The 24294-nt window shown below is 44.3% G+C and overlaps 1 protein-coding gene across 3 annotated transcripts in view; it reads right to left on the bottom strand.

Moving 5' to 3' along the window:
- Positions 1-24294, bottom strand: part of DNPEP (aspartyl aminopeptidase) — an 80542-nt gene that overhangs the window by 54988 nt on the left and 1260 nt on the right. Inside the window, exons 2-4 of one of the 3 annotated variants that reach the window (XM_085864009.1) lie at positions 18898-18976; positions 4431-4509; positions 2917-3005 (exon numbers count right to left, since the gene is read on the bottom strand). Coding sequence is in view for 2 of the 3 variants with exons in the window: in XM_085863991.1 (XP_085720117.1) it covers positions 2917-3005; positions 4431-4509; positions 11457-11480 (192 nt within the window). In the remaining variant the exon portion in view is untranslated. Of the gene's footprint in view, positions 1-2916; positions 3006-4430; positions 4510-11456; positions 11496-18897; positions 18977-24294 lie in introns of those variants that run through there. The other 2 variants (XM_085863991.1, XM_085864000.1) reach the window with 2 other exon arrangements.

Here is a 24294-nt window from a genome sequence, read left to right as displayed (position 1 = left end):
ATGCGCCGAGCCTGTTATATTAGAGTGGATAGATGTATAGATGTTGCGAATAACTCGTGTTATACTATAGACTGGCACAAATGTGTGGAGTCCGCTGATGCTCATTACCTTTGGTACGGCCCTTGTACAGTAATACTTTTAGAACACGTTCGCCTTTTCATGTGCAGGAGAGGCCATCCAGGGCCCCGGAACCTCTTTATGGACCCCGGGACGTTTTCCCTGGGAGGGTTACCAGCCATTTATCAGTGGGCTTTTCAGGTCGCCTGAGCCCCCAAAAAGATGTTACATGAGGTGGTCCGTTTTGCCCCACAGGGAGCCAGGCCCGGGGAATGGAGAAAATATTCCAGGTCAAATGTTAACCGCTCTCATAATAAGCAAAGCACAAGTACTTTCAAAAACTTTTCATCATTTGTATTTTAGTTGCATATATTACTGTTTAAGCTGTATCTACCTTTAGAGCTGGCGTAATGACGACTTATTATGTATTCGGTACAAACACTACCTTGATTCCAATAACTCCACCAGTGTTGTTGGAAGTCGGGTGCTGAGAAATTATGAGCATGGTTTAAATTGTACAATATTACAATTTCTATATTTTTTTGGAGATGCTCTGCATGATGACAATATGCCTCAATTCAGCACCTGTAGGAGATTCACGTCCCATTTCTGTCTACACAACATATAACAAAATGTCATTTCCAAACATCTCATTGATTTTCATCTCTCTATATCTCACACACACACACACACACACACACACACACACACACACACACACACACACACACACACACACACACACACACACACACACACACACACACACACACACACACACACACACACACACACACACACACACACACACACACACACACACACACACACAGTTTTTTTTTTTTGTTCGTTTTTTAATGCCGTGACCAAACTGGTATTTCACAGGTGATGAAGGTTGTGGTCAAGTTTCATTGAAATTGTATGTTTAATTTTGGAAAAGAGAGCAAATACCTATTTTGTGGGGCTCAAACCCCCCCGCGAGTCCCCCTAGACCTTGATTTTTTTTTAATGCCATTAACAAAGTTTTGTATACCAAAGGTGATGAAGGCTGTGGTCAAGTTTCATCAAAATTGTGTGGCAGATTTTGATGTGGTGGATACACTTTGGAACATCACAGATGATGATGGTTGAAGTGAAGTTTAATCGAACTCATGGGTGTAGTTTCGGAGAAGAAAGCAAATACCTATTTTGGGGGGTCAAAAACCATCCTGTAGACCCTCTGAATGAGCACAGATTTTGATGTTGCCAATACACCTTCGTTAGGGATCAGATATGAAGATCAGATATGGCCAGGTTTCATCAAAATTGTGTGTTTGGTTCAAGTGATAATGACTGAAGTGTTTACAGACTGACTGACTCACTCACTCACTCACCTACGGACACTGTTCAATCGCATAAGCTCACTGAACAAAAGTCCAGGTAAGTTAATGATAAATATTCAATCAAACAATTTTGTATATGACACTTATCTGTAATGTCATGGCTGGTTGTTGCATGGTGGCAGTTGAATTGTTGCATATGAGGAACAGAAAATTTGGTTGGACAGCTGCTGTGAGTTGATCAATGTTATAGGAAATAGTGGTAAATAAAGAGACTTGCCATCTTTAGGTGGACGACACACCACACATACAAACATTAGGTGGTTGTGAAGAGGTGCATGCAGCAAGAGGTATTTCAGAGGGCGAGGATGGATTAGTGAGGATAATAGACAATGAGGAACAGTCATTGATATGGACAGCAACACTGGCACTTCCACTATGAGGAAGAGGCCTGTTAAAACGGAAGAAATAGTAGCCAAGCAGAGACACAGAAGAATCGGTGATATGCTGCAAATTAAACGTTTCCATTAGGCATGTCCATAGTTGCAACAGAAATCTGTGTGTAGCGATCAGAAATATGAGAATGGAGACGCTGAATACTGGTGGACCATGCTGTGAGGGGGATGGGAGAGGAGTTGATGAGCAGGTTGAGCATTATCTTCATTTTCATTATCATTAATCGACTCGACTTCAATTCGGGATTTTCATAGTGTCACATCGAGTGAAAAGTTCGCACGACCTTTATTTTACTTTCTCTTACCTGCCGATCCGCAGTGTACATCACCGATTCCTAGAAGATCATCAGGATCAGTAGCTCATCCGTCCGCACATTTCAATGGAAGATTCAAGAACGGGGTACCAGGGAATTAAAAGCACTGCTAAAGACAGCATGTGATTCTGGCTTACTATGGATTTTGATTTTAGAGTTATGATATTTTTATTTTCATTCTGGACATCATGTGAAAGTGAGAATATATATCATCAGTGCAAAGTACAATTATCCCTAAATATTTTATCCCTCCGATGAAACACCCACACCACCATGGATTATTCGACGAAGCCGCAATAACATCATCCATTTTCCCCCTAATCTGTGTGCGAGGATCGAGCGCTGCGAAATAGAATGATGTTACAATGCACGATCAAAACAGGGCCTCAGCATTTCAAACCTATCTCCATCCAAGGATCGCTGACGAGTAAAGCGAAGCTTCTCCAATGTAGGCTGTGATGCGAATGAGAGATTTATTTATTTATTTTAACAGGAATTTGAACTTATTTAAGCATTGAACATGTACAACTTTTGAGAGAAGTTTCTTAAAAATCGATAGACGGTAGCAAGTTTCACAATAGATGGTAAAAAAATAAATGGTTCCTGCCTTTTAACAAGAACTATGCTTATATCATCACAAACAAATACACTAAAATAATTTCGAAGGTCCACAGCTTGTTTCATTCTGTGACACTTGGAAATGCAAAATATTTGTGGTCAAGCCATGTTAACCAGTATTATATTTGTGGTAAAATGTGCCACTAACACAACCTTATGTTGAGGCTGCAAGTTCCATGGATGTTTTTCTTTCAGCTCCTGGAAACCAGCCCCTCGCAGCCTTGCTTTGCATTCTTCCACCACTGAAATAATATCATCAGGGAATTGTGAAGGATGAAGCACATCATACTGAGCTGAACATTATCATGCCCAACACTACAATGCTGATATGAAACCTCCCTCAACCTACAACTTCGTTAAAGATAATTCTAACATCAAATGGAGCTTACAAAAAAAAAAGTTTGTATTTATGCACTTTTTTTAACAGTTAAAAGGCAAAAGTTTTGAAAGAATCGATTCAAAGAAATGATATAAAATGTGGCTCTGCCTCTGCCTCTGCCTACTACCCTCCACAGCAAAGTGTAACACCTGGTTAAACTCCCAAAATCCAAGCTGATTTTACACCTCAACCATCACCTTGCTTCTCCTATCTATCAAACTTCCTTCCTGAGGCTGTGCTTTCCAAATATTCCCCCCCCCGGCTTCAAAAGCAGGTGGTCATCAGAAATATTTTACAAGTGACTAATGTTTAAGGCAGTGTTGCCCTGACGAATCTAGGCAGCAGGGAAGAATGGGGAAGATTTGGCACCCTGACTTGCATGGGGGGTGGGTGGGTACAACCACCCAGAAGAGGCGTCCCTGATAGTTGCTAATATTGTAGTTGCAACTTTAAGCTATGTGGAGAGATTGTGAGAGTTTGGAAAATTTCTGGTGACTTCTGGATATTGAACCATCTCGTGATGACGGACAATTTCTAGCAGCTTCTAATTATAGAACCACCTAGTAATTGTGAGTGGTTTGTAAAAGGAAGGGCGTTCATGAATGTTCTTGGTCTGATTATGTAAGGAAGGCAAAATAGAGTGGAAGGGCAGAGGAAAAAAAAACACCAGTATTCCCTTGCTATTTTGTGTGTACATGGCTGTGTCGATTTGCTTCGTGCATACATTATCTTTCAAATAAATGCAACTTTAGACTACACCCACCTGATGATTAGACACTGAGCAATTGACAAACTTTTGGTTTGTCACAGCAGTGGACTACCATCTCATGTTATTGCCCATCGCAACCCAAAGTCTTTTTTTGCCCCCATTAACCACTCCCAACCTACCAAACCCTCTTACATGCCAGTTACTGTGTTTCCTCTCGCACTCTGCCTCTCTCACCCTCCCTCTTGTCCGATTCGATAATATAATTTATTCCTTTGCTTATTGTGTCTAACAGTGGGCCCCTGTGCCCCACTATCAGTAACCTTGCTCTTCCACGAACCTTTATCATATCAAGAAAAACAATACAGCAATATTCAAGAAATGAACACGACAAACATTAAACATAAGTCTTCATTTCCATCAAAATAATTTTGATTGATCACTGCCATTTCTCATACTATTTTTCAGACTATAAAAAACAAAACCAGGACTCAATAAAATCTCTGTAATTATCAGCAAAGTTGTAAACACTGATGAAACATTCCACACCATCACAGCAACACCCTGAGCAAACAAACTCACCATGATAAGGAGATGGCCCTTTGTTGAGAAAGGATATGAAGTCTTTGGCCTTTTCTTTCAATGCTTTCGTCCTCGTAGCCTGAGGAATAATACAGTATATAGATGAGAGTTTCAATGTGTGTGAGCAAACTATATACACGAGCAAATACAACCCATCTCTTCACTGACAGGAATATTAACCCTGGTAAAAATGCTACAGTTAAAACTATGGTATATGAGAGCAACACACTCAAATACTATAGTCAGTAACAGGTCCTACTGCAGTAGTCTGTAGAGAATTACTACAGGAAAGAAATGCTATTTTTGCCTGCAAAGGAGGGGGAGAGACAGGAGAGAGGGGAGGGAGAGAGAGGAAGAGAGGAGAGAGGGAGGGGAGAGACAGGAGGCAGGGAGGAGAGAGAGGAGACAGGAAGTGGAGAGAGAGAAGGCAGGGGGGAGATGAGAGGACAGAGGGAGGAGGGAGGAAAGCTAGGAAAGGGGGAAGAGCGAGGAAGTGGGAGGTGAGGAGAGCAACGCCCCACCAAATGTTGCTATACACTGTGGGAGGGAGGGGTGCGAGGAGGAGGTGAGAGACAGCGATAGAGAAAAGAGTGAGGGGGGGGGAGAGGAGGAAAAAAAAAAAGAAGATAGGTGAGGGATGGAGGTGGCGTTAGCAAAGAGAGCGATATGTTATGCTAAATGACCGAACACAAATTTAAAAAGATCTCACGTCAGAATAGCTGTACACGCAACAACACATTTGCAAAGTTAACCACTGGAAAACCTGCAAAAACCTTGATATCCCAGTTCCAGAAAATTTGTGGGAATATGAACCAAAAGCATGGACTGAAAACATGGAAGTACCACTCATGTACGACCTAATGATCCCATCGAGCGTGAACATCGAAAATAAAGCGTTGCGACCAGATATCACACTTCGGTACAAGAAAGAGAGAAGAGGGCATTGCTAATTGAGGTGTTATTACCAGTAATTTTGGACTAAACAATGCAGAAATCAAGAAAATGATCAAATACCAAGACCTCAAGAATGACGTGAAAAGATCCTGGAAGTTGAATAATGCCAAAGTTGTATCAATGAAGGTTTGAGCCACGGGAATGATGAAGAAGAAGCTCATAGAGTTATTAAAAACCATCACTGGGAATATTATTACAAATGAACTATGGTTGAAAGCTGTTTGGGACTCCGTGACGATCCTGAAGAGAACCCGCGGCACAAAGCTTTGAGAACAGAAAACTTCACAGCTTGGTCCATGAATCTAGACCCTTACTGAAATGAAGGTGGATACTTTGAGCCCACGCTGGGAGAACTCCATTCCACATTCTGAAACTCTCATATGAAGAAACCAACACACACACACACACACACACACACACACACACACACACACACACACACACACACACACACACACACACACACACACACACACACACACACACACACACACACGGTGGTGGATACTTTGAGATCTGGGCATTCTATGTTTCACCTCCTCATGAAACCCACCCACATGTGGAGATAGTAGACAATAACAGCAACTTACATGTATGTACGTGCACGTATGCACACACCAACTTTTGGCAATCGATGCAAAAATGCAGTACAATTTCTCTTGTGGTCCCAGAACCAAACAAACAATATATTTATAACATCCCTCACAGCTCCCATGCTCCCTCCCCCCCCCTGCCTCCGCACTCCAAACATGATTAAGAGTATAAAATACTACTTTAAACTTACCCTGTACATTCACAAGCCCCAGATATGTCCATCTCATCGGTGTTCAGAAGCACCTCATCCAGACACACAGTCCAAACACTGGTAGCGATCCGCCGGCAGCTTGTGACGTACACACCTGTCCACTCGGGCCTTACACTGACCCACTTGGTTGAGAGTTTTTACTCCAAACAGCTGCCCATTCGGCAAGCTGAGAAAGTTCTCCAAATCTTTTGTTGTGTTGAGGCATAGTCTTTTCTCTCAGGTACCTTTCCAAGTATTTTCGACTTCTTTGAAGCTTTACGAGCCATTTCAGGTAACAATCCTTCGCCGAGACTCACAATATATTTTATCTTGCCCCAAACTTGGCAGTTTCCTGGGGTTTCTGCGCATAAGCACCGAGCATTTTGGAGCAGATTATGTCATTTTGAAAGTTTCGTATTTGAGGGAGCTACTGTTTCTTCTTCAGTTTAATTCAATTGACCTTGCAAAAAGTTACAAGCTGGTCAAACACAAGGACTATGTCCTTCAATCATGACAAATCTCAAACTCTCACCATCTCTCTCTGAAAGGACCATCCAGCAAACCCTCCTATCTACTTTCTAAACAATCCTCTTGAGGAAGTTGAGTCATTTAAACTCCTGGGTCGCATTATCAGCCATGATCTTTCTTGGGCAAACCACATCTCAAAGATGGCCTCCAAAGCCAGTCGCCGACTGGACATCCTCCATCATACAAAGTCCTTCCATTGCACACCTGAACGCCGATCCACCGACATGGCTTCCATCCGCAGCTTTATGGAGTACTGCTCTCTCCTCTCGGCTGGCTCCCATGCCTCACATCTTGCTCAGCTTGACACTGTGGAAACCAAGGCCTTGAAGATTATTGGAATCGCCCACGATGAAGCTGAGTCTATGGGCCAATCACTTCACCATCACAGACAGGTCGGTGGTCTCTGTTTTCTACTGCCCCGTTTCTGATCTTGCACCCTCTACTCTTTCCATGATATGCTCCTGCCAGGCTTCCTCAAGACTCACACGGTCCACCATTAGCCCCCTTCTATACTCAGCAAAAATAAAAACTTGACACTCATTATTTGTCAAATAGTGTTTAGAAACTTTTCTTGAAAGAGTTCTTGCTGTGATTATGGTTAAAAGGCATTGTTGAGGGCATTACTTCACACATTCATTCTACTGGTCGGGCCTACGTAGCACGTAACAGAGCACTGCACGCTAAAATCACGTTTCCACGTGACACAAGTCACGTGGCCTATTGATACACCTGCAATTGATCTCAAGGTAGCAGAGGAGAGTATCATCTCAGAAAAACAAGGTTTTATGGTTAATTATTCGTTAATTTGCAATGCCACGACTGTCAAACATTCAGCGTGAACGTGCCATTGGCATGCTGAATACAGGAACATCCGTCACTGACGTTGCGAGGGTTATGGGATGCAGTCGACAGACCATCCATAACCTCCAAACACGTCTCCATCAAACTGGCACCACAGCTGACTGCCCCCGTCCTGGTCGCCTGCGCTCTGCTAGTCTTCATGCATGGCGGCCATATCGTGGACAAATTCTAACCCGTTTCCATCGACGCCAACGTCTTCTTTGGGCACGACGGCACCTGAGATGGACCCAGCGAGATTGGAATAGGGTTGTGTTTAGTGACGAATCAAGGTTCACACTAACTTTTGCTGATGGAAGGGTTAGAGTGTGGAGAAGACGAGGAGAACGCAATGCCCAGTGTTGCGTACATGAAGTGGATCGCTTAGGGGGCGGTAGCATTATGGTTTGGGGTGGTATCAATGGTCATGCTCGATCCCGACTCATTGTCATCCAGGGAAACCTTAATGCGGCAGCATACAGGGATCAGGTGCTCGTTCCAGAGCTTTTACCATTCATGGCAGCTCATGGCCAGGTCTGACTTTCCAACAGGATAACGCCAGACCTCATACGGCCAATTTAACAACGAATTTCCTCAGGGACGCTGGCATCAATGTCATGGAGTGGCCCTCAAGATCTCCTGACCTCAACCCCATAGAGCATGTGTGGGATGTGTTAGGCAGGCGGCTCCATCAAGTAAGGAACCCTCCACAGAACTTGCAGGAGCTTGGTGCAATGTTGGTACAAATATGGCGGCGCATTCCCCAAGCTGTGTTCAGACGCATCATCCAATCAATGAGGAGACGTTGTATCGCAGTTGTGAACGCCCATGGAGGACACACCTGATATTGACATGATTTCATTAAGTTGTGACTCACAGTTTTTGATCATGGACATTGTCGTCGCATTTCCGGTGGAACCGATTCCATGACAAACATGATCTGTATGCTATAGCATCTTTGATGGCAAGAGAAGAGAATTGAATACAATCGTTATTTAAAAGCTATTTTCCAAAGTGTTCAAATTATTGACTTTGAAACGAGTGTAAAGTTTTTATTTTTGTTGAGTTTAGTAGAATTACCTCAATTCAGGAATCACTGCTCACCTCCACCCATTTGTTCCTCTTTCTATCACACCTGTGCAACCAACTTCCCCACCCTCTTCAATCTCATTCTATTCTCCAAGTCTTCAAGACAGCTGTTCACCATCATCTCAGATCGTCCCCAATCCAAAACTATGATCTTTTATACCCTCGTAAACCCCCACCCCTCCTTCAAAATTCCCAGTTTTCTCTCCTGGGAGTTTCCTTCTGTATCCATCTTGTCCACCCCATGCATCCTCTCCTTCTCCCATTCTTCCCCACACCCATTGTTTGTCCAAGTCTCCCTCTATCTTGGCCTTCAACTCTAATGTTGGTCCCCCCGCCCCCCTCAATCACACCCTCTCTCTGCTGTTCTTTTGTGTCCTGTTACATCCTGATCCGTCAGTGTATTCGTTCTTCCATGAGCCTCGACTATATATACAAAAAAAAAATTAAGTCACGTTTCCAGCAATTACTCCCTTGCTTAAAATGATTAATTTATTTTTGATTTGGTGGTCGTATCAAGTCAGGAGGTTGTTTCTATGCATGTCACTTTTACATTGATTTACTCATTTGTCCTGTTAATTCTCAATGTATGCCATTTTTCAATTGCAAGTATTTAATAAAGGCTATTTTAAAAAAAAACTCCCCAGCCTGAAGCCTTGCATTTTACAATGACATAACTCAGCAGCTTTTCTCCTTTTTTTTCACAATGTCGGTAAAGGGCAAATTGTACTCGACTGAAAAAAGGAATGTTTGCAAAAAAAAAAATCAATCACGAAATTTTCAAGTGTCAGCGCAGCATACCATGGCCAACTTACGGTCCAATAGATTAAATACAAAGCCTTACAGCTTCCAAAGTAAACGTTTTTCAAATACAAAAACTCTTGAAACAAAACCTTTCCAACAATCAGTTTATAGCGTCCACATTTGGGTTGGCCTGTGGAGCGTTCCTATCTGAAGCCATGGATCATGATGCTAGGAAGTCAGATTTAAATCCCTTATTAGTGTTTGTTCATTGCCTACAAAACTTCACTGATGACTATATAATGCCTTTGTCCTGCATGCGATTTCTGTACAAGCTCCACTCTCAGCCATCGATCATCATAACTGTACAAAATAAAATGGAAATAAAAACCCTCGGACCAGTGCTCTCAACATCTTGGTCCCCCGAGACATCATGGAAGAAAAAGATATGTCGGTCTTCAGGTGAAAGTTAGACACATACACCGACACTGACTTTTTGAGAATAACATAACAACAGTGCCCTCCAGGAAAATGTGAAAGCAGAATGCGCTGCCGACAAAATTGCTGAGCTTGGGTTCTGCCAGTAAGACTGCTCTGGATCTCGTCCTCCCAAATCCATATATAGATGCAAGAATTAAAAGAAAGTGGATTGAAGAGATTGTCTGTCCTCACAATCAAGGCACCATTCGACAATGAGTGGGCACCAGAGAGACAGGCTCAAGCCCGGATTAACTTGGATCACTTGGATAATCTTCCAATCGGTGGAGTCACACCTGACGCAAGAGAAGAGGGTTGTGTTTGACAAGGACAATCATCACAACCCCATAAGAGAACCGCAGGAGTTCGTCATTGCAGTGATTTTCCTCAGGGTTCTTTCGGGCCAGCCACCATCAGCGAATGACCTTTACTGCATTACAAGTCAGTTGTAAAGCAGTTTATTGATGATATTGATGTTCAGAGACATTCATAGCTCTTTTGAAAATGAAGTAACACGTTACCATCGGCAGCAAAACTTCAAGCATCCAGGCTTGGGCTTACAATTGGCAAGTTACATTCACACCTGAGAAGCGTCAGATAGTGAATATCTCAGACAAGAAGACAGACCCCATCCAGATAACCCTTACTTTCAAATGGCACAAACATACAGAACCCGACAGTGGTAGCATCTCAGGAGTCACCATTGATCAAAAATCTGAAGGAAACTACTCACATCAACAGTATAGATACAACAATATGACAGATGCTGGACAAGTGACTCACCACCTGAAACCATTTTGATTTTTATAGAAAAAATAAAATAAAAGCACATTCATGAAGTAACATTAGATAATAACTAGAAGGGCACTCGGTAGAGCACATACCTCTGCCAAGATGATCAGTTTACGATTTGTATCCCACTGATAGGCCAGAACTGGATTCGGACCTGAACTAAAATTTAATGAGCTTGTTCTCGTCACAAAACCAACTCATCCACCAAGTTTCGTCCGAATCCGTCCACAACTTTTTGAGATATCATGCTATGTATCTTTTTAGCCCAATCACTCAACGGTGACGAATCACTTTAAATAATTCTCGGATCCGGATTCGGACCTTCACCAAAATCGAATCATTTCGTCCGTTTCACACACCCAAGCTTTCAAACAAATTTAGGCCGAATACCCAAAATACCCAAAACTTTTTGAGGTATCCTGTTCACAAACAAACAAACAAACAAGACAGACAGACAGGGGTGAAAACAAAACCTCCATCCACCTTCGTTGGTGGAGGTAATGAAGAAAAAGGCAAATATAATAATTAAAACAACAACGTTAATTAATGGGTCATGAGGCTTACAGAAAACCACCGCAACCATGACAAAAGTCAAAATGATGCAAATTGTAACCAGCAAGCGGATAATAAATGAGAGGAGACAAGAAAAAAGGAAAAGGAGAAACACTCAATGTACCGTGCATGGTGAAAATAAAGTGTTGGAAACACCAGCAAGACATGCATAATTAGCACAAAGTAGTCTCAAAACATATTTAACTGCCCCCAAAAAAAAAAAAAACCTTTGCTGACTTTGCCTCTCGTCAGCAAAGTTTTTCAAGCAGCTTTACCTCCACCGAGATGTTCCGCAACATTACCAGAGACTGTCATTCGGTTGCAAACATTGTGGCAACATTCAGAACGTTGCAAGAACATTTAGAACGTTGTGTTACAAAGTGTTATTTTATGGTCACAAAAGCAGTAAAAGAAATGGAATGGTAGTGATTTGCAACAAGAGGATGGCAGAGTCAACACGAGGATACAATCCAATCAATGGCAAGTTGAACTCCATGCCATAAAATAAATTTTTCAACCCCGACCAGATATGACCTTGAAAACGCATATAAACAATCTTCTAATAAATAAATGGCATTTTTTGGCAGTCTGTGTGTAACACCAATCACGCCAAAACTATTGGGCCAATTGCCACCAAACTTGGCACAATGGACCAAGTTCGACCTCGTGGTGAACATGGACTACTTGGTTTCATCTGGAGTCACGAGGGTTCGGGAGGGAAGGTCAACAAAAATTATCTATGTAAATGTGTATTGTGTAGCACTACTCAGTGGTGGTGGCAGAGGGTATTATAAGTCAGCTGTGGAGATAACTTGCATTTTTGCACTGTACATGTCCCCAGAGAGTGGGAAGCCCCAAAGCCAACTTCCACTAATCAAGGGAGGCAGGTGGGAAGGGGTGGTGTAAGTTTGGAGGGAGGAGAAGGGGTGGAGTGAGAGTCCAGAGGGAGGGGGGAGGGAGGAGGCAGCGGGGAAGGGGCGGGAGGTATCGGTGTTTCCCGGCAAGGCTGTGCACCCCTTCTGGTATGCAATAAAGTTAAATCCCGTTTTGCATTGGCAGAACGCCAGACAAATTGTGGCAAGAGATTGAAGACATTGTAAAAGAAGAAACCAAAAACAACATCCCAAAATCATGCAGAAAGAAGGCTAAATGGCTTTCAGAAGAGGCAATAAACACTGCAGACAAAAGAAGAGAGATGAAAACCAAAGGTGCTTCAAGAGAGGACATTAAGAGGCTAAATATCGACTTCCAAGGACAATCTAGGAAAGACAAAGATAAATATTTCAGAGATATGACTAGAGATATAAAGTGACAACAAAGCAGGAAAAACAAGACATTATTAAAACGATCAAAGAGATCACAGGAAAGTTTAGGTCTAGGATTGAGGTCCGAAAGAGTGGAACAGGAAAATATCTAACAGAAAAAACACAGGTGGAAGAAAGATGGAAGGACAACACTGAACCTCCATACAAACGAGATAGCAATATGATGGCAACTTTCGAAGAAAAAGAATATGGGTAAGAACCAATAGTGATATAATGTGAGGTACGTAGAGCCTTGAAGGAGCTGCTAAATGGAAAAGAACCAGGTGCCGACAAAATTCCAATACAAACCCTTCAAGGTAGTTGGGGAGGAGGCAATCAAAACTTTAACAGTTATCCGTACACAGGTCTGGAGCAGGATTGTATGACCCAAAAGGTGGAAGCAGTCAGTTTACATACTGTTGCGGGCCGGGGGTCGGGTGAGAAGACTGGTCACGAGGTGGGGGAAGCCACGTCGATTCCCACCAGACTCCCCGGAATTTAGATCGTACTTTTTTGGAAAACTCCGAGAAGTACAGGTCCCTTATCGGACCGTGACGCGTCAATATTTCTTCCACGTGGTACAGGGTTATTTGCCAATTTTCAAAATACCTAGAGATCCACGTGCCGATTTCCTGAGTCTCCACACCCTCGACTGCACTCGTACGGAACGAGCCACGAGCATAATCGAACCGCATGTGACCTGAGCGGATGATCACCAAAGTCCCATCGGTCCAGATGTCCCCTTACAGCGGCACAACGGCCTTGCTAATTTTCCAACACGCAGCACGCTAAGCCAATGGAGGAAGGGACATGAACGAGCTGAAACATTTAACAATCGGGGTTTATTTATAACTAGCCGAAACCCTGTCACAGACAGATTCCGTTCCATGAGCCCAATATGACAACCAGTGGCGGCTCTTGTAAGAGCCGGATCCCAGTCAATGTACTCCATGGCGTTACCTAATGAGGCCTACAAAACGTCCTTGTACACGACATTTTTGGTGTACACTACTCCTTGTGAAGAAGTCCCCTGATTTGTGCACGTGTTTACTTTGACGTACACTGTGTCAAAACTTCTCAGGTCACAGTACCGAGAAAAACGTGACGCGACCGCTAGGAGGAGCACAAAATTGGTCCTTCAGTATTAATATATAGATACAATGTTTCTTGTTACATTTTTTGTGTCAAATTCACATTCTGAGGTAGTCAGCATGTGCAGAAGAGGGTTGTACATTGCAGACGCTATTTTCAAGGAGTGGAATTACACCTCTCAGCGGTGACGGTCTGTCGACGACAGACGTAATGACATCAGCGAATGACCGATGATGTCATGACGTCCTTACGCCTCTCAGCGGTGACGTCACCATGTAAACGAATGTAAAACGAAAAGTGTTTATTCTGCTTCAGAGTTGAAGTTTGACTATTGCCACTAAGTGACTGACTCAATCACTTAGTGGTTTGATTGACTGACTCAATCGGTCAACTTCCCGACCCGGATCTCAACCAATGGTACTCCATCTCTTCTGGATCTGATTTTGACAAATTTCCCTGACAATATCTGCTGCTCTTCCTTCGCTCCAATTGGTTCTTCTGACCACGTCCTTGTTAAAGTGGACATCTCTCTGGCTGTCATCAGAGAACCACCTCACCGCCGTCGAGTCTGGCATTTCACTCAAGCCGACTGGCAGGGTCTCCGAGCAGCCATCAAACTTACAGACTGGTCTCCTATCACTACTTTCTCAAACATCAACTCATCCTGGGAATTCTTTCAAAGAAACTTGCTCTCCCTCATGCACAGATTTATCCCCTCTCGTGTTCAGTTGTCTTACCCTTCCTCCCGCCCTTGGTTTACTGAAGCTTGTGGCGAGGCAGTTGTCCTGAAACAACTTGCCTTTGCCTCATGGAAAGCAAACCCAACTGAGGGCAATCTCAGTTCTTTCCACAAAGCTCGGAACAAGTGTGTATCTACCCTCAGGAGAGCCAGAAAACAACATCTTTCTCATCTCAAGTCTGAACTCTCAGACCTCTCTCCCTCCTCAAAATCCTGGTGGCGTTTAATCAAATCTGTTTCTGGTGTATGTTCCCCCTCCATCCCTCCCTTACCTCAAATGGCCGCACTGCTGATTCCACACGTGATAAAGCTGAATGTCTAAACTCGGTGTTTGCAGCTAAATCTTGTGTCCCAAACCCATCACTATCTCTACCCACTTTACCCAGTCGCACCCAACTGTCCCTGGACTCTGTATCCTTTTCTCCTGACAAGGTGGAAAGCTTGCTTTCAAACCTCGAGTCAGATTCTGCAACCGGTCCAGGACGGCATCAGCACGTGTCCTCAAAGCCTGCTCTTCTGCTCTTGCTCACCCTCTCTCTGTTCTATTCACCCTCTCATTTTCCCAAGGTCATCTGCCATCTGCTCGGAAATCTGCTAACATCACTCCCCTGCATAAAAGGTGCAAAAACAGATCCCTGTAACTACAGACCAATCAGCCTTCTCCCAATCATCAGCAAGGTTATGGAATCCATCATTGCTTCAGACATGAAATCCTTCCTCTTCTCCAATGGCTTGATTTCCAATCATCAATTTGGTTTCAGACCAGGTCACTCTACCCTGGATATGCTGCTACTGCTCTCCCATCAATGGATGGAGGTCCTCAATGCCAGACAGGAAATCCGAGCAGTATCCCTGGACATATCACGTGCTTTTGACACAGTCTGGCACCCTGCCCTACTCACCAAACTCTCTTCCCATGGTATTCAAGGCCATCTCCACTCATGGCTCGCAGACTTCCTCTCCTGTCGCAGTCAACGTGTGGCCCTAAATGGAGTTCTTTCATCCCCTCTTCCTGTGCAGGCTGGAGTTCCTCAAGGTAGCGTTCTGGGCCCTGTTCTTTTTCTGGTTTTCATCAATGATCTCTCGGACTCTCTGGAAAATCCTCTATTTCTCTTTGCCGATGACTCCACCCTCTGCCGTACCATCTGTCATCCCTCAGACCGGCAAGCAGCAGCTTCTTCGCTCACTGCAGATCTGGATAAAATCACAAACTGGTCCAACACGTGGAACATGTCTTTCAATCCACACAAATCTCACACTCTCACTATGTCTCTTCGAAAGGACCGTTTACAAAACCCCCCATCCACTTTCTCAACAATCCTCTGGAAGAAGTCTTTTCTTTCAAGCTTCTGGGTCTCACTATCTGCCATGACCTTTCCTGGGAAAGTCACATTTCCAACCTTGCCTCAAAAGCCAGTCGCCGACTGGGAATCCTCCGTCGTGCAAAGTCCTTCCTCGGCCCTCTTGAGCTCCTGACTACTTACAAAGCTTTTGTCCGTAGCCTGATGGAGTACTGCTCTCCCCTCTGGGCTGGTGCTCCTGCCTCCCACCTTTCTCGACTTCACGCTGTCGAAACCAGGGCTTTTAAGATCATTGGCATCTCCCGCAATGAAGCTGAGTCTTTGGGCCTCTCACTCAATCACCGCAGGTTGGTCGGTGGTCTTTCTGTCTTCTACCGACTCCTCTCCAGCCTTGCCCCCCCTGCTCTCTCTGCGATTTGTCCCAACCACATTTCCACAGGGCGCTCAAGGTCCGCCAACAACCCCCTTCTGGTAAAACTACCAAAATCACGAATCACTGCTCATCTTCACTCTTTCATTCCTCTTTTTTTCCCGCCTTTGGAATAAACTTCCTCACTCTATTCTTTCCCATTCTTCCCTCCAGGCTTTCAAAACAGCTGTTCACCACCACCTCTTATCTTCCCCCATCCAAATCCTCGATCTTTTCTACCCCCGATAATCCACCCAAGCCCACTTCCTTCAATTCTCCTGCTTTCCTTCCTGAAAGTCCCTGTAATGTCCATCTTCTCCTCGCCATGTTCCCCGTCCCATCCCCATCCCTCTCCCTTCCACAGTTCACCTGTGTCTGTTCCCCAATGTTTTGTCCCTTCCACTCCCACCCCTCTTGTCTCATGCCTCCTTGCTGTGAGTTGTGTGTTAGCTCTCATTCGAGCCTCGACCAAGGTATACAAAAAAAAAAAAAAAAAAAAAAAAAAAAAAAAAAAAAAGTGCGATGCACTCTTACAAGTACGAAGTTTCTTTCAGTCCAAGTCACAGTACCGAGAAAAACGTGACGTGACCGCTAAGAGGAGCACAAAATTGGTCCTTCAGTATTAATATATAGAAGATACAATGTTTCTTGTTACATTTTTGTGTTAAATTCACATTCTGAGGTAGACAGCATGTGCAGAAGAGGATTTTACATCGCAGATGCTATTTTCGAGGAGTGGAATTACACCTCTCAGCGGTAACAGTCTGTCGACGACAGACGTATTGACGTCAGCGAATGACCGATGATGTCATGACGTTCTGATTCCTCTCAGCGGTGACGTCACATGTCGCCATGTAAACGAATGTAAAACGAAAAGTGTTTATTCTGCTTCAGATTTGGAAGTTGACTATTGCCACTATGTGCGATGCACTCTTACAGGTGCGAAGTTTCTTTCAGTCCAGGTCAAAGTAACGAGAAAAGCGTGAGGCGGCCGCAAGGAGGAGCACAAAATTGGTCCTTTAGTATTAATATATAGATAGATAGATAGATAGATAGATGGGGTAGGGGAGCACAAAAGAGCAGAGTTAGACCGACTACAAGAAATGCACGTATGTACAAGCAAAAAGCACTTAACAATTCATTACTTATGGACTGGCGCCACAAACACAGACACGCACACAAACAAAAGAATTGGACCAAAGTGGTCTTTATTCGGACCTCCAGCCCGGAGGACAGTCGAGCTGGAGGTGAGAGTCTGTTTGACCTTTCCGCCTCGTGCGTTCTTCAAGGACCAGATCCTCGGGGCAGAACTGGACCCCAGCACGATCCAGACGATCCAGACGCCCTCACGACCGGGCCCCAGGCGAACGAAGTCCGCAGGGCGAAGGCTGGCAGGAGAAGACCTTCCGTTGCACCTACCACTCCGTGCGCAGACGCTTTCGCACTGAACCACCTTGCGCGCAGATGCTCACTTTCTGCCCGAACAACCCCCCGCGCATGCAGACCACACCCATAATTATACCCCCCTCTTGAAAGGGGGGGGCACCTCCTCGCGACCATCCCTCTCTCACTGGCTGGTTTTGGCGCGCAAATCGCTCGTCGTCTCTCCCACTGGCCAGCTTTGGCACGCAAATCGCTCGTCGTCTCTCTCACTGGCCAAAACGGGCGGCAAGCTCCTTGATTGGCCCGGGGTGTGGTGACATCATGTGGACCACCCCTCACACAGTCGGGGAAGTCTGATTGGCCGGGCAACGGTCACCTCACTCGTTGCACACTGATTGGTTGAGGGCCGCCGCGAGGCTCCTCCTAGAACTCTGCCCACATACATGCTGACACGCACGCAGACAATGGCGTCGGTGTGAGCGAGGTGAAGGAAGCGAAGTGAAGGTGAGGGTGATGTGGTGTTGTCGGCATTGATGTTTGTGGTGTAAAAATAATAGAAAAACCCTAACTATCAAAATAACTACGCAGCGCAAGTACATTTAATCACCCATTAGACAAGGGACGGGAAGCTATTTATCGAAATAACTGAGCTATAGGACCTGCATATTGTGTGCTCATGGCTTCCAGATTTGCAACAGTATAAGTAGCTCTGTCTATTCACAGAACGACGTCTCGTTTGTGGTTCAGTTGTATGGTACACATCGGTGGTTGACGACATAAACTGGTGCATGAGTAGGGGAATACACGCTTCGCACAACTGCTCCCATACATCCAGATAACACGATCATACTAAAATACGCCATTTGGTGCGTCTGTCTGTTTGTCTGACAGTTTTTTGACCGCAATACATTCGGTCGTTATTTATCTAAACTCAACCAAACATGACAGTTGGGCTAAGGGTCACAGAATGAAGGTTGGAGCAACTTCATTTGCTCCCCTTCCCGAGGGGGTGTTCCACTTTAGGTGAAGTCAGTGTTAAGGTGTATATCCGTGTTAAAATTGCAAATAGTGCCATTCTTCCAAGTCCACTAATAACAAAACAAACTAGAGGGGGAGCACTCAGTAGAGTGCAAAACCTCTGCCGCCAATACTGCTGGGTCACTTTAGTGAACCTGATATCCTATTCATTGTAGGTCAAAACAGATCAGACTCTACTGAACCACAATTGAATAAACTAAACTAGATCGACGCACATGTAGAAATGCCAAAAAAAAAAAAACGAAATTTTTTTGAAAAAAAAAAAGGTGCAAAATTTGTTTTTTTTTTCTCTAACAAATTTTTTTTGGGGGAGGGGGGGTTGGAAATCACTTAAAACATGTAGAAATGCAAAAACAAAAATTAAAATATTTTTTCAAAATGGCCGCTATAGCAGCCATATTGGACTTTGGACCAAGTCCAAAATCTAATGGCATGAACCTTGGACCATACCTAATCCCCCAACCAAGTTTCGTAGAAAACCATCCAGGAGTTTTTCCGTAATACTTTTTTGTTCCAGGCATCAAAGAGGCTTTAAAAAAAAAAAAGAGAAAAGATTATAAACCACAAACACATATGATTACTTTTTAACTTTTTAAAACACTTTTTTAACAGTTGCATATACTGCTGTTTAACACTGAACTTAAAGAAATCTGAAGGAATCCCAATATCCATGAGGAATTCTCTGCTTATCGTGTTCACCAACAGAAGAAGACCCGAGACTAAATCTACTGTAATCTATCTACCCCAGAGAGGATAACAATACAATCCTTCCTGTCACTCCCGTAGGGCGTGGGTGTAAGAGTATAAATAAATGTGCAAACCCCTTCATGGTATCTATTCCATGAAGAGGTGCTAGTTGTATCACCTGCACTTTGGCCAGGGAGCCAATGTACCTGCTGTAAAGTTTGTTTGTTTTTAAACCTTTTTTCCGATAAAAACAGACACCTCAACAGATCAGGGAGCAAGTAACGCATCCATGGATCAATTCCTTTACACAAGGGGTGGGCTGGTCACTTGCGATGAATAAAACGCTTGTAAAGCCAATGCGCAAGAGCTGGCTGATGCTTTGATTAGTAGTGCGGATCAGTCAGACACTGCTTTCTGTAGCTGCGATATTTTTCACAGAGCAAGAGAAAATAACAAGAGTGAATAATGAGTCAGAATGCCTATATATATATATATCAAATATGTACATATATATATATATATATATATATATATATATATATCAAATATGTACTTTCATATATATATATATATATATATATATATATATATATATATATATATCAAATATGTACTTTCATATATATATATATATATATATATATATATATATATATATATATATATATATATATATATATATATCAAATATGTACATATATATATATATATATATATATATATATATATATCAAATATGTACTTTCATATATATATATATATATATATACAGTAGACTAGGCGTAAGTCGGCAGCATGTAACACGTCACTTCGCCTAAGTCGGCAGCGTCAAAAAGTCCCGAATTTATCTCATGTTAAGTCCCTATGAATAAAGGGTCATCCCTCTGTAAGTCGTCATCTCTAAGTCGTAACTTCGTCTAAGTCGTCAGATGTTGTCCGTTCCCACGTAATGGAAACTCAAGTAAATTACCACTCCTAACTCGTCACACGGAACTGCTGCCTCGTGAGAATCCCGATGCTCGCTCATTGGTTTACACCGTCAGTGATAGGCTATTATAACTGCGTACACACGTTGATCGCACTGCAGGCAGGACAATGGCGACTGAGTGTAAGCTTACAACTAAAACCTACCAAGAAAAATACGACATTATCCAGTTTTGCGAGGCAAACCCACTGATGAAGAAAACAGCCAGAGCTGAGAAGTTGGACATCAAACGGCAGACATTGAACGATATCTTGAAGAATAAGGGCACGATGTTTGGACAAGTGGAGAAGATCGCGAGGCCGGTGGTAAGTGTGAAACGCGTGAAATGTGTGTCCTTTGAAGATGTCGATGACGCGCTCATCATCTGGTTTCGGCCAAATATTCGGTTGGACGGTGAAATGTTGCTGCTGAAGGCACGTAAATTCGCTGCGGACCTTGGGGATGATGATGCCGAGACCTTGCCGATGCACTGGATAGACAGATTCAAAGTGAGGTGGGGAATCGGCATGGTCAAGAAGTGCGGCGAATCAGGCAGCGTGGATTCGGCAGTGGTGCACGACTGGAAGGATGACAAATTGAAAGACATCTTGGAAAGGTATCAGCCTCGGGACGTGTACAATGCCGATGAGACTGGGCTTTTCTGGCAGATGCTGCCAGAAAAGTCTCTGGGGTTCGTTGGTCAATCCCATCATGGTGATAAGCAGGCAAAGTTGTTGTCTTACAGTTGTTCATTATCTTTACTTTTGATAAACTGATTCATGAATTCCATCTTTGCATGATCACTTTCCAACTCACCAATGAACCCCCACCTATGCCCCGAGGATTGTGTTTTCCTTTTGGTACAATAGCCGGCTCTCACACATACGTGTCCAGGCCACGCGCGACTTCATCCTTCACCCCACAGTCATCATGAATGTTCGCATATGCGTAAGTCGTCACTTTTTTCTCGGTCCCGATGGTGACGACTTACGCCTAGTCTACTGTATATATAATCAAACATGTACATATATATATATATATATATATATATATATATATATATATATATATATATATATATATGTATATATATTGTTGCGGATTCCGCGCCCGCTGGCGTGCTGACGGCCACGTAACTCGAATCGCGGCACGTCGCCCACCGGACGGACAATCCAGTCGTGACCCTCTCGGACTAACGCCGGGAACCAGTCACGGGTGGACCTTTCGGTCTCACCGCGATCGAGCCAATCAGCCCCCGCGTGGGATAGGGTTGCTCGCCAAATTCGACCTACCTAAGTACCCACGCGGAGGGTAGACCGGGCGATCGCACCTCGCCGCAGGTCGACTTCGGACACGGGCCACTTAAGCGACCCGTTCCGTACTATCAGAATAACCGAGCGGTGTTATCGTCGACCTCGACGGTTCGATTAATTATCGGGCGTATTCAGCCCACTACCAACCCTTTACGTGAAGCAAGATGAGGATTCAATGAGAGAAATGACGAAGCGAAGCGGGAAACAGTTCAACACAAAGCACATTTATTCGCGATGAACGGAAACACGGGAGCACACATATACAATTCCACCAAATGCACACAGAAAAGACACAATGTAATTTACACAAAAAGCAAATGTAAAAGCGAAAACACAGTGCAGAGCTAATACCGACTACCGAGCACACGGCAACACTTATACAATTTTACTTCACAGACGGCGCCGACAACACATACCCAAAACCAAGGAAAGAATACCCTCAAGGATGAGGCGGGCCTGAGGCCGAGACCGGGTCGCGCCTACCCGTCTGGTGATGAGACGCGGAGCGGCGATGGCGCCTCAACTCCGCGGGCCTCGCGGACAGTGTCTGGTAGGGGGTGGGAAAGGGGCCCCCTTGGTCGCACTATCTCAGCGCGGGGGGAAACAGGAGGGGGTTGCTGATGCTCGGGGTATAGAGGATTTTTATTATCCCGCGACGAGCGTCTCCACCTCGGCCAGGTCGCGCTGTCGGCCTCCCTGGGGTGCAGCTCCCGACGCGAGCACCCCCTCGTCTGGTGTCGCTGCCTTTCCACAGCTCCGTCCCCTCCGTTCCGACTCCAACGCACACGACGACCAGCTCCTTCTTGCCAACACCACCGCCCGCGAAGTCTTGACTCTCTGTTTCCGACTCTCCTACTCTCCGCCTCTCGACTCTCTGGACTGACGAACACGGTCCTTTTATCCGCCCCGTAGCTTCGCCCTCTCAGCTTTGACCCCCTCCCTTCAACCTTTCACCTCGCTCCCCATTGGCCCGAGAAAAAGTGGGCGTGAAGGCTTTTTGATCCATAAATTTGCATATATCGATCGCCCTGGGGGCGGGGCCAATTCGCCCCTCGCTCACCGATTGGACGGCAAAAAGTGGGCGTGTGTCGTTTTTGATCCGTTTTTGAAGCACAAAATCCGTGATTTTGTACACGCTGTTCGGCGCGCGCCCTGCACGAGTCCAACACCGGTACCCACAGCGGGGCAAGAACGGTGGCGATGCGACGGTTGCGAGGTGTGACGGGAAGGTCGTGGCGGTTGTGGTGAAGCGGCGTTGTGGTTGGTGGTTGATGTTGTGGTTGTGGTGGTAATCATGGCGGTTGGTCCAAAATAAAGATAGTTAAAGAAAAACGGCTATCCTGAAGAGTCGCAGCACGCATAAATGACATGTATTCCCACTAGACAACGGGTTTGGGCCTAACTACACATGTACTTACCGAGATACCTCACCTAAGGGACCTGAATGGTGGTTTGCGAATTTGGTAACCACAACAATATATTGTTGTAACAATATATTGTTTTAGAGATTTGTTTTAGAGATTTGTTTTAGAGATTAGTTTTAGAGATGAATCTGAGCACCACTATTATAATACTGGTATAATCCTAACTGTATACGTACTTTTGCAGCCCCCTGTAAAAAAAAAAATATATATATATATATATATATATATACATATACTATATGGAATAGGCAAAGCCGAGAAGCGAACGTAGAATTCTTCTTACATTCGCTTCTGACTTTACCTATAACTTGTTGACAACTGTATATGCAATATCTGGTTACTTCGGCCTGGATTCGGGATCAGCGATCAAATAACGTAAATCACGATTAAAAATTATTTTTTGATGATGCGGGAGATATCTTTATTAAAATCAGTGGAGGAAATATACACCATGTCTGATATTATTTGGGTCTTTCATGTCTCCAACGATGCCTTTATCTCCCAGCATGCATCATTCCCCATGACAAAAACCGGAAAAAAAAAAAAAAACAAACAAAAAAAAAAACGGAAGCAAAAGGGTCATAGCCAACGACACGGATTCACAATTGCCATGGTATTGTGTTGTTTTTGTTGTTTCCTATTCTCTCATGTGCACGCGTTAAGTAATATTCACAAGATAGAAATAAAACCCAATCGTGTTTATACACCGCACAGCGTTTAAAAACAACCGGAAGCAAAAGGTCATATCCAACGACAAGGATTCCAAATAGCCAGGGGTATTGTGTTGTTGTTGTTTCCTATTCTCTCATGTGCACGCGTTAAGTATGAAGCTCACTGCGTTCGCTAGGAAAAGTACATGTTTGATATATATATATATATATATATATATATATATATATATATATATATATATATATATATATATATATATATATATATATATATATCAAACATGTACTTTCCTTCATATATATTGTTGTAGTTTCGCGCCCGCCCGGCGTGCGAACAACCGCGTCTAACCAATAGCAGCCGGTTCGCCCACAGAACGGACAATCCAGTTGTGACTTTCTGCAATGGCGTCAGAAACCAGTCACGGATGGGTTTTCAATCCCACCACAACCTTGTCCGTACCCTACCCGCACGCTACAGGGTCTGATCGCCAAAAACCCTCGTGGTGTCTGGCTTGGGCGACCCGTGACGTCCCGTCCCCACAGCAGCTAGCGTAGCCGCGGTCGAGCTCAGGCCTTCCGTGTGGGAGGCGAGCTCTCTCCGGCTCTCTCCACACGAACGCGCTTGGGCGACCCGCGATGCTCTTCCCCACGGCAGCTAGCGGAGCTGCGGTCGATCTCGGGCCTTGCCAAGCGGCCGGGTGATTCGGTCTCAGTCGGCAACTCGTTTGAGAGGAACGAACGGGTCTTTGCTCTCTTAGAGTTGATGCTCTGTAAGAACCCGTCCGTTA

The sequence above is a fragment of the Eptatretus burgeri genome, chromosome 2 (assembly GCF_056783735.1).
Source record: "Eptatretus burgeri isolate ZD-2024b chromosome 2, Ebu_testis_v1, whole genome shotgun sequence".
In the NCBI taxonomy this organism is placed as follows: domain Eukaryota; kingdom Metazoa; phylum Chordata; class Myxini; order Myxiniformes; family Myxinidae; genus Eptatretus; species Eptatretus burgeri.
This window is presented reverse-complemented; position numbering and strand designations above follow the sequence as displayed.